At 45.3% G+C, this 11,723-nt stretch overlaps 1 protein-coding gene across 1 annotated transcript in view; it reads left to right on the top strand.

The window, feature by feature from the left end:
- The first annotated feature begins 1,062 nt into the window (after positions 1–1,062).
- The window catches only part of LOC148028479 (uncharacterized), a 55,611-nt gene continuing 44,950 nt past the window's right edge, over positions 1,063–11,723 (top strand). The window contains exon 1 of the mRNA XM_087688786.1: positions 1,063–1,880. Coding sequence (XP_087544912.1) covers positions 1,512–1,880 — 369 coding nt within the window. The 5' untranslated portion in view covers positions 1,063–1,511. The remainder of the gene's footprint in view (positions 1,881–11,723) is intronic.

Below are 11,723 nucleotides of genomic sequence, written 5' to 3'. Positions count from 1 at the left end.
AGGATTTTGGACAAGTAGACAACCATAAAAACAATATGCTTATGTGTAAGCAAACAATCCATATAACTATCACTATCTTGTAAGGAATTTTTAGATGATGTGTAAGCATGTACTTATTTGAAGATGTTTGTGAATTAGCCAAGATACATATAATTTATACATATGACAAACACTTAAGGAATTCAAACGCTAAGCACATCAAGATGTACCTACCAAGTAGCCCACCTTCACACATATGAAGAATATTTCAAGAAAGAGGTTTTCAACAATTGACTCTCAAACACTTCAATCCTTCACAAATTATGTTCATTAGACATTCATATATTAAATATTAAATGACTTGTTCAATTGAGTCAAAAATTGTCTTCTACTTAATACTCAAATGAATATTCACATGCATCTAGTATTGAGTTGATGGGGCAATTTAAACTTTTGTTGGAGGCTTGAAACTTTGACCCTTTGATGGCACTGATTGCCATGTTAGGCATGAATGTTTTGCATGCTTGTAATGGAATCAAGGCCACCTTACATCATACCTACTATAACTTCACTATTTCATCCCTCAGATGGCAACATCTTACATTACCCTCTCTACCCTTTTTGATGCCTTTTTCTTTGACTAGTCACTCCTCCCCTAATGAATAGTTTATTCCTATTCCTCGTCATCTTGTGACTAACTTGTTGAGAGAGAGAGAGAGAGGGTCGTAAAATTCTGAACTCTAAATGGGGGAGGATAGATCAAAGCAAGCAAAGCTATCATGATATGCTATGTTGTTTTACGCACAATGAACACTACTAGATGTAGTGCAACTCAATGGGTAAAATATTGGGCGTATAAACCCCAAGTGAAGTGAGGTGTAACACGTCAAAATGTGCTAGTAAAATATATAAATAGACCCATATTTTTTTCTTCAAATTCAATGAGAAATATAGCCATGGCCACAACGAGAGCTAGCTTAGCTAGTACAATGTGTGGGCGAGTCAGATAAGGTTTGAGATGAAGCCCAATCAATCCCTTGCAAAGATATCCAAAAGAAGAAGAAAGAAGTACCGGGGTTTCATGAAAACTTGGATTTGGACTTTGGGTGAGTAGAACCTTAGGGTGAAGATTTCTGCTGAAGGCCAATCAATTCCTTCCAAAACATTACATAGAAGAAAGAGAGAAGAAATAGGATAGCTCCCCTGTCTCTATGCGTTAGTAGCTGATAGTATTATGTGGTGACTGTGCCTGGGTCCAGATCGTTTGCGCAATTCTCGCTCTCGAAGAGCCTCTCAGGACTCAGAGGGATCCGCAAAGCAAATTTCACGGCTTACCCAAGCCATTATTAATTGGGTGCTCATTTTCGCATCGAATTGGAGCGCTGGCGATCTAAAATTAGGTGCCTCCTTTCCTGCATTGCCTTTTCCTGGTCGGCCATGGCTTAATACGCCCACTCCCTTCTAATGTTTTTGCTCTGCTCTCCCAAATATAAAACGAAGGACCGGCCACTTTGGGGGCTTTTCATGCAAGCATGACAGCGCCGAATCGCAAAGCGCAGCCGCAGCAGGGATTCTCATCATCATCGGCTCAGCAGAGAGCTGCCCTTGCGTCCCTGGAGAAGGAGGCTGCCCTCAGGAGACTCCGAGAGGCAGAGGCCAGCTTGCGGGAAGCCATAAATGACCTCCACCATAACAGCCATGGCAGGGACGATCGGTATTCTTCCCTGTTCAGTGGTCGGCACCATCTCTGTCAGCATTTCGATTCTTGCGTTGCCAATTCCATCGGGAGCCTCTGCCAGAGCTTCCTGTTGGCGTACGGCATCCGTGTCGGTATCGGAGTTCTTCTTAGAGCTTTCAAGCTTGCAAGGAACAAGTCGTATCGCTCCATTCTGGATTTGAAGGTATGAATTCGAAGCCTGACTTCAGGGTGTGTCGTCATGCCAGGTTCTTCAAATAGGGTTGTTATTCAATTGTCTTCTCTTAATTAGGTGAATGTTTGACCCAGGGCTTTTCTCATGATCGTTCCTCAAACCATGAGCTCCTCTCGAGTAATTGTCCAAATTGTAGTTTGTTTTGCTTGGAACTAGGAGTTTCAATGGTCTTACTTAAATCCGGGTCCCAGGAGTATGACCATGTGGTAACTACTCTTATCAAAATGTCCTTTCTTAGGTTAGATGAAGTTGAAGCCTTTCTTCTAGAAGAAGAGAAAAGACTAAAGTTCAAGCAAGAGATCAATGCAACTTTGAAGCATGAGGCCCTCTTCACCAAGTCCAAATTCAAAGGCAAGAACAAGCTCAATCAGAATGAGCCATTATGTGTGGATTGTCTTGAATCCACATCACCTACCTAGTTTGAGTCACTCCATCTAGAAAGAGTGCCCCCCTCATTGCACGCGATCCTGTAGGATTGAGTCCCTTGTAACATGCAAAGCGGTTGTCCAATGAGCTCGACTAGGAGTTTTCATAAAAGAAGATAACAATGCCACCACAAAGAAAATATCTGGCTGAGTGTGAATAAGCTAGGTCAAGGAGCCAAGAAGGCACTTGTACCGGGTAGCATTTGGAAGGGGATCACTAGCTGTCAAAAGCTTGGACCTAGGGTCCATGGGGCAAGAAATAGGCCAACACTTGGCCATACCAAGCTCTGAAAGTAACTTGGAGATGTACTTGTGCCGAGATATAAAGATGTCCTCTGCCATCTGATAGATCTCCAAGCCAAGGAAGAAGTGTAGGATCCCTAGATCTGTCATGTCGAACTCTTGCCTCAACATTTCTAGAGTCTAATGAACCTCTTGTGAGTCCATGTGATAATCAAGACATCCACATACAAGATGACGAGCTAGGACACACTTATTGCCCTCTACCTTATAGTAAAGATTGGGGTCATGATCTAATCGATGAAAGCCTTCCCTGTAAGAAGAATGGATCAATCCTCTAGTACCAAGGAGCTTGCTTCAGCCTTTTGCAACTTGTAGATATGGTCCTTCTCCTTGTGTACAAGAAAACCAAGAGGTTGTGAGAGAGAAATCTCCTTCTCTAAGATGCCATTTAGAAAGGTAGACTTTATGTCCATCTGAAAATTAGGCCAATGGTGATGAGTTGCAAGAGGCAAGATAGCTCGAATAGTGGACATTTGAGCTGGAGGTGTGAAGGTCTGTGAGTAATTCAACCTTGCTCAGTGAGCAAATCCCTTGGCAATGTATGGTGCCTTATACTTGTCCAAGAATCCATTTGCAAGATACTTGGTCTAATAGACCCACTTCACACCAATCACCTTTCTTTTCTTTGGACGGGAACCAATTCCCAAGTTTGGTTGTGCTCGATAGAGTCGAGCTCCTCATGCATAGCACAACACCAGATATTTTGTGCAAGAGCCTCATCAATTGTAGTAGGCTCACGGTCAGAATTTGTGACATAAGGATGTAGTTCACATAGAGTGAACTATTTTGTTGGGTTTGCAATCTGGCTGATCTATGTGGGCCTATAGGGGTAATAGGAAAATGGGAAACACTTGAACCTTGCATAAGCTATCGATACCACCATGGAATCGTGATACGCTCATCCTATTGCGAAGGAGACCAAGTAGCTGTTAGCGATTCAGATCCTGGTCAGTCAGACTGACCAGTCGGACTGCCATGTGGCAGTCCGACCTGGTATAGTACAGTCGGCTGCATTTAATGCGGCCGACCTGCCTATTTGGTGCGCCCAGATTCTGGCTATTTGTAGCCGAGTTTTCAGCAGTCTGCCCACACTCTTCTGTACGTAGATTACAGGCTGGAGGCTCGTGCAGATTCTGTCTCTGTTCGCAGATTTCAGACAGGAGATTGTGCAGACTGCAGCGGACTTCGAGGTGAACAGCAGGTTGCATCGTCGAGGTGGAGACACGCAGTCCAGCACACTGCGCCCGTGTACATATCTGCATATCTTTGTATACAACACACTTTATACAACAGATCTTCATTTTCCACTCTCTTTCTCTCTCTTCTCTCTGCGTTCTCTCTCTCTCAGTTATATGCTTCTGCACCGCTGGACTCTGATATGGTATCAGAGCAGTGTAGAAGGGCTGACTGAGTGAAGAACCAACCTGAAGAGGAGTTTCCATCGCGACACAAGGTTGCGTTTTCAGCGTTTGAGGGTAAGCAGGAGGGCTGCGCCTTGGAACAAGGCTGAAGTGAGCATGGGCGCGCCGGAAAGGAGTCTAGGTGGTGGATTTGCAACTGTTTACTGCTGTTTGACGAGGAGGAAGTTTGAGTTTTCAGCTTTCAAGTGCAGGTTTTGCTTTTTCATTTCCTCTGGCGGGTGAAGAAGTTTTGGGACGTGGAAGAGCCCTAGCAGGTGTTTACACAGTTAGAGGGGGCTGCTTTTGCGTTTGTGACGGCATTACAGGTGAAGATGTCTACAGAGATTGACTTGGAGTTCCAGACGATTATGGACCGGAAGGTGCTTGTCTTATCGGCTCTTCTCGCAGATCAAAAGCTTGATGGCGACAATTCCCGCATTTGGCATGTGATGATGCTGGCCATCCTTGAGTCCTATGATTTGGCGGAGCTTGTCCAGGAGGAGATCGACCGGCCCTCGGTGCGAGATGAGTCTAAACTCTCTTCCGATGCTTGTGCGGAGTTGGCCAAGGCACAGTCTCACTGGGACAAAGTGAATGCCAGGATTCGTTCCTTTCTTTTTCTGTCTTGTACTACAGCCGTGATAGCTCACATCGAGCACTTGACGGTGGCTTGGGAGATATGGCTGGAGCTTGGTCAGATGTATAACCGGATGACCCTTATGAAGCGGGTTTCTTTGGAGGTGCAGATGCGGACCTTGTCCGTGAACAAGTCTTTTTCATTGCGGGAGCACATCAACAAGCTTAGATAGCTTCAGATGCAGGTTCAGAATGCGGGGAAGCCGATTTCCTCTGAAGACATGGCGATCACACTCTTGTCCTAGTTGCCGCCACGATTCGGTGCTTTCTACTCCGCCCTTATTGCTTCGGGGCGAGAGTCCACTCTTCGGTGGGAAGAGTTGGTTCCTATGGTCTTGGACCAAGAGGAACAACTGAAGGGACAGAATGCTTCCAAGTCGGAGGCACTGACAAGTCAAGCCTCTCAGAAGAAGGGAAAGGACCAAAAGAAGAAGAAGGGCGATAACAAGTCAAAGAAGAACAAGGACAAGGACAAAGAATCCACATGCCATATTTGTGGAAAGACCGGCCATTGGAAGAAGGATTGCCCTGACAAAGACAAGAAGGACACCAATAAGTAGGACACGAAGGATTTTGGAGCGGTGGCTGCACCCTCATCAGCTGCGTTTCTTTATCTAGGTGTCATTGAGGACTCAACATCGAATGCTTCTGATGCTGCGATGACAGCTCCCCAGGCTCGAGAGTGGATCGTAGACAGTGGTGCCTCCCGGCACATGACTCCTTCATCAGATGGTGTTGCCCAATTGCGACCTTCGCGTGGGCAGATTCTCAATGGAGATAGCTCTTCGGTGTCTATTGCAGGACGGGGTGAGATGCAGCTTATTCCAGATGGACGTGGTGGTACCCATACCTCAGAGGTCTTGCATGTACCAGGTTTAGGGTATCATCTATTGTCAGTTCATAAGATTTGTTCCCTTGGACTTTTAGTGGAGTTTGATAGTGATTCGGTGCGAGTTCTTGATCGTGGGTCAAGGAAGGTTCTCTCATCAGGATATGAAGAGAACGGCATCTACAAATTGAAGTCTTCTACCGCCCTCTCTACTCTTCTTCTTACCTCTCAGACACAGTCAGAGCTATGGCATGCTCGGTTTGGTCACCTCAACTATGATTATCTTCGGAGGGCGTCACATGGACAGCTTGTACGAGGGTTGCCGGACATTGTGGTGAGCCAGTAGCCATGCGTCTCCTGCATTTGTGGGAAACAGCATAGGGATGCGATTCCCAACAAAGCTTCGCGGCGGTCTATTTCACCGATGGAGCTTGTATCTACAGATCTTTGTGGCCCTATGAGGAACGAGTCCTTGAGAGGAAGCTCGTACTTCATGTTGATCATAGATGACTACAACAGGATGTCATGGGCCTATTTCTTGGCGTTGAAGTTAGAAGCTTTCTTCCACTTCAAGGATTGGCTTCTCTTTGAGGAGAACCGATTGGGCCGGAGATTGAAGACCTTGCGATCCGACAAGGGTGGTGAATTTGTTTCTGATGAGTTTGCTCGTTTTTGTGCAGATAAAGGTATTCACCAGGAGTTTGCTAATACCAACACTCCTCAAGAAAATGGCATTCTTGAACGGAAGAACCGAAGTGTGATCGAGATGGCGCGCACCATGATGAAGCACCGACAGACACCTCAGTTTCTGTGGGCCGAGGCTGTGGCTACTGCTGTCCACATCCTTAACCGATCCTCCATTTCGGCCGTTGATGGGATGACACCTTTTGAGGTTTACTTTGGCACTAAGCCTAATGTTTCTTATTTTAGGGTGTTTGGGTGTGATGCCTATGTTCACATTTTCCAAGACTCATCGTGATAAATTTGAAGCAGCTTCCCGAAGACAGGTGTTTGTTGGCTACAGCTCTTAGTCCCAAGGCTATCGTTTGTATGATCCCGTCAAGCGGAATGTGTATACCAGTCAAGATGTGCGGTTTGTGGAGGTTTCGGCCATAGCAGCGGGTGAGGAGCATCCTGTTCTTGGAGATCCAAGTGAGAGTTGGGCTCCTGCGACAGTTCCTTTGGCGCCTGCGCCTTTTGATTCCGATTCTGTTTCTGAAACAGAGTCTACTGTTCCACCGGTCACCCCCGAGGAGTTACCGCCGGTGGATATCCCAGAGTCTTCAGCTGATGGAGAGAGACGAGGAGAGGTCCGGCCTCCTCCTTGTTGGGCTCGTGACACACTCCGTGATTCAGGGATCGAGGGGGTCCCTGAGGAGTGGGGACTGCAGGATGGTCTGCGGCGGTCACGAGGCACCAGGCACATTCTTCGGAGCTTGTTTGCTCTGACTATTGTTTGATGACCTGTGTTATGCAGGATCGAGAGTCCACCTCCGTGAAGGAGGCTTTACAGTCCGCACCATGGAAGAAAGCTATGGAAGTCGAGTTGGAGGCTATTGAGAGGAATGGCACTTGGTATCTCGTGCCTCGCCTCCCAAATAAGAAGGTGATTGGTGTCAAATGGGTCTTCAAGACCAAGTACCTTAGCGATGGTTCTTTGGACAAGCACAAGGCTCGCCTTGTTGCTAAAGGTTTTGCACAACGCCCAGGGATTGATTGTCATGACAGTTTTGCCCCCACTACTCGTATGGCGACTATTCGAGCTGTTCTTGCCTTGGCTGGCCATAGGAGATGGCTTGTCTACCAGTTGGATGTGAAGTCGGCCTTCCTCAATGTCGATTTGAAGGAGGAGATCTATGTAGAGCAGCCTCCTGGCTTTGGATCTTCAGATGCGAAAGTCTACAGGTTGAAGAAGGCCTTGTATGGCCTCAAACAGGCTCCGCATGCATGGAACGAGAAGATTGACTTGTTCCTACAGTCACAGTTGGGCTATCGGCATTCCAAGGCTGATCCGCAGCTTTATGTACATACTTCCGAGGCTGGTTGTATGCTTTTTGTGTTGTATGTTGATGATTTGATTGTCACAGGTGATCATGCACAGAAGGTCAAAGAGATGAAGGCAGCTTTACATCAGACGTTCGAGATGACGGACTTGGGTCTACTCCATTTCTTCTTGGGCCATGAGATTTATCAGTCTCAGAGGGGGATCTCCATCTCTCAGCAGAGATATGTACAGGAGCTCTTGGTTTCTTTTGCGATGGAGGATTGTCGGACCCTTTCTACTCCTATGGATCCGAACTGGAAGGCCACTTCCCATTCAGCTTCTCCCATGGCGGATGCTTCCTGCTATCGTCAGTTGATTGGATTATTGATTTGGCTCCTCAACACTCGTGTTGATCTTTGTTTTGCTGTTGGGCTGTTGGCGGGGTTCATGAGTGAACCTTAGACGGTGCATTGGCAGGCTGCCCAGAGGATACTTCGGTATTTGAGGGGGACATCTGATTTAGGGATTCATTATCCAGCAGGCACAGGTGGTTCAGATCTTGTACTTGCAGGTTGGAGCGACTCGGATTGGGCTGGTGATGTGGACCACAGGCGGTCTACAACAGGTTACTGTTTTACCTTGGGTGCAGGTGTTATCTCATGGAGTAGCAAGCAGCCGCCCATGGTAGCCCTTTCGTCTACTGAGGCGGAGTATCGGGCCGCGTCTTCCACCACATGTGAGGCTGTGTGGCTTCTGAGATTGTTGGAGGAGCTTGGCTGCCCCCAGACTCGTCCTACTTTGCTGCAATGTGACAATGAGAGTTGCATTGCCTTGGCACGGAATCCTATCTTCCATGCCCGGACGAAGCACATAGAGATCCAGTACCATTTTATCAGAGGGAAGCTTTTGGATGAGACCATCACTGTGGAGTATTGCAAGACGGAGGACAATCTTGCAGATTTGTTTATGAAGGCGCTTCCCCAGGCTCTACTTCGGAGCCATTCCAGATCCCTCAGGCTTCTGCCCCGCCTAGGCTCTGAGAGGGGGTGTTAGCGATTCAGATCCTAGTTAGTCGGACTGCCACGTGGCAGTCCGACCTGGTACAGTACAGCAGCCAACCTGCCTATTTGGTGCGCCCAGATTCTGGCTATTTATAGCCGAGTTTTCAGCAGTCTGCCCACACTCTTCTGTACGCAAATTATAGGCTTTAGGCTCGTGCAGATCCTGTCTCTGTTCGCAGATTTCAGACAGGAGATCGTGTTGACTGCAGCGGACTTCGAGGTGAACAGCAGGTTACATTGCCGAGTGGAGACACGCAGTCCAGCGCACTGCGCCCGTGTCATATCTGCATATCTTTGTATACAGCACACTTTATACAACAGATCTTCATTTTCCATTCTCTTTTTCTCTCTCCTCTCTGCGTTCTCTCTCTCTCAATCCTACGCTTCCGCACCGCTGCACTGACAGTAGCCTCCTGTACTTGTAAAGCACTTGTCTATAGAAGCTTTTATGTGCTTTTAAATGTGCCTATAAATGTGTATTAAACTTAAAAGTTTAAATGCAATTATAAATGTGTAAAAAGTATTTAATATCAAACCTATCAATGATAAATTTTCATTCTAAGTCAAGTCTTGTTGAGAGAGAGATGGAAGAAGGGCTTACTACATGGGATTAAGCCCATAGACAGCCCCCTTGATGCATTTTTTAAACTTTAAAAAAAAAAAAAAAACCTTATGGGCCGGTCTATCATCATGATAAAAAGCCCATTAGAAGCCCCATGTCAAACATTGCATTTATCTCAAGTCATATAAACATGATCTTTTACAGCTTTATAAACACACTTTTTCTACAAGTTTCATAGTCATATCAGATAGGGACTCCCCCTCACGAAGAAAAGGTAAATCCCCCTCACCCGAAGAGGAAGACTCCCCTTCTAATGGCTCCAATATCCCTAGAAGAAACTTGAGGGATGGGGATGGAGTAGGAATACTCGAAGATGAAGTAGTAGGAGCCCTCAAAGGAGGAAGGGAAGCATGTAGAGAGGGAGAAGTTGTAGAGGAAGAAAGGGTGAATGGGCAACTAGGAAGGAAGGGAAGGGGTTGATGGTGGGGGAGGGAGGTTATATTGGAATGAGTGTGCAATGAAGTGTGAGACAAAAATGGAGCAAGAGCAGTGTTGAGAGTGAGAGTGAGAGAATTCAAAGATGAGTGTTCAAGTAAGTGATGGTACACAAAGAATAAAATGTATTTATATGTTAGGGTACAAATAAGGGCATGTTTACACCCCTAAGTTTATACACATGGAGATTAAGGGACTTTACACCCGACAACCTTCCACTTAAAGGCCTGAAGTGGTATCTTTAAGTTAGCCAACTCCCACTAATTGGATGCAATTGCTCATGCTGAGCCTTTGCAAGATTCTTAGTGAGAACATTTGTAGGGTTATCTTGGGTTTTACCCTTAGTCAGTGTGACAATACCATCATCCAAGACCTGTCGAATGAAGTGGTACTGAACATCTATGTGTTTGGTACGCGTATGAAACATGGCATTCTTAGCCAGACATACGGCACTTTGGCTATTGCAACCAAGCATTGGAGTATGGGAAGAAATACCAAAATCCTTGACCAAACGGCCAAGCCAAATAGCTTCCTTAGATGCTTTTGCAGCGGAAATATATTTAGCCTTTGTAGTACTCAGTGCCACAATTTTCTGCAACCTTGAACATTAAGAAATAGCCCCACTAGCCAAAGTAAAGACATATCCAATGGTAGATTTTCTAGTGTCAAGATCTCTTGCCATATCCGAATCACAGAATCCTTGCAACTTTAGCGTATCCTTTTCATAGCATACACTTTTCTTGTGTATACCTTTTAAGTATCTAAAGATACATTTCACTGCTTCCCAATGTGGCTTGCCAGGTTTAAACATGAATCTACTAACTCCTCCCATTGCATGAGCAATGTCAAGACGAGTTACAACCATGGCATACATCAAAGAACCACAAACTGATGCATAAGGTATGCCCTTCACAGCAATAGCAGCTACATCATCTTTTGGACAATTAGCTTTGCTAAGCTTTCTATGTGGCGGTAAAGGCACACCAAGAGGCTTAGCATCAGCCATATTAAATTTGTCAAGAACTTTGTTGATGTACTTGTCCTGTGAGAGAAACAACAGGTGTTGCCCTCTCTCTCTTTTAATGCGCATGCCCAAAATGTGTTCAGCTGTCCCCCAATCTTTCAAGGTGAGAAGGCTGAACTCAACTGCCTTTTAAGAGCATTTAAAGTACTCTTATGCTTTCCTGTAACAATCAGCATGTCATCCACATATAAGACCAACGCACTAAGGCTTCCATCATCAGCCTTTTTAGTGTATAAGTAGTGATCCTGTATGACTGCGTGCAAATCCATGGTTGAGCATAAAAGTATCAAACTTTTTGTACGACTGTCTAGGGGCTTGTTTCAGCCCATATAAGCTGCGTTTCAGCTTACAAACTAAATGCTCTTTCCATGGAATAGCAAAGTGTGACCGAAAGAAAATCGCACTTTGTTGGCTTTGTTTAGAAAGGCTTAGAAAGCAAAGTGTGCTAGTTGCATTAGACCCTCTATGGTTTAAAGTAGGCACCTAGGGCATGGTATGAAAAGATATACGCATATTTGACTGTTCTTGGCTTTAGTAACTCACACATTGAAAGCATGCTTTATGTCCACAAAGATGGGGATAACCTCTTGATTCTCATTCTTTATGTGGATGATATCTCTTGATTGGACCTCATGAGGCACATATTTTTGAAATCAGACTTCCTCCTCGAAGAGGGTGGTAAATAATATGATTAATCAATATTTACAAGAAGTAATTCATTCACATAAACTGAAAATGTACACTTTACCACTTTAATATTGGACAATGGACACCAGGTTGACCCCAAAACAGGCGCCCCTTGCGATATTTCTTTAACTTTTATTGCAAATGGATGGAGTACAATTGAGACTCTCTAATCTTCTTTGTTAATCCAAGTGTCTCTTGCTATCAAAATTGACTAGCAAGCCTCCAAACCAATTTGCCCCTTGGTTTTCTCGAGGATTGACCTTCACCCTACTCTTTGAAAGACAAAATCAGCCCCAAATTTGATATTGACTGAAATAGGTGGTAAAACTTGATCAAGTACTTAATTACAACAATTAATAACTGAGCGTAAACTGAAATGCACACATTACCTTAACAATCTTGGACAA

Source organism: Lygodium microphyllum, chromosome 11 (assembly GCF_053477565.2).
Source record: "Lygodium microphyllum isolate KBCC chromosome 11, Lygodium_microphyllum_v1.1.10, whole genome shotgun sequence".
NCBI lineage: Eukaryota > Viridiplantae > Streptophyta > Polypodiopsida > Schizaeales > Lygodiaceae > Lygodium > Lygodium microphyllum.
The sequence above is the reverse complement of the archived record's forward strand: the minus strand, read 5'-3'. Positions and strand labels throughout refer to the sequence as shown.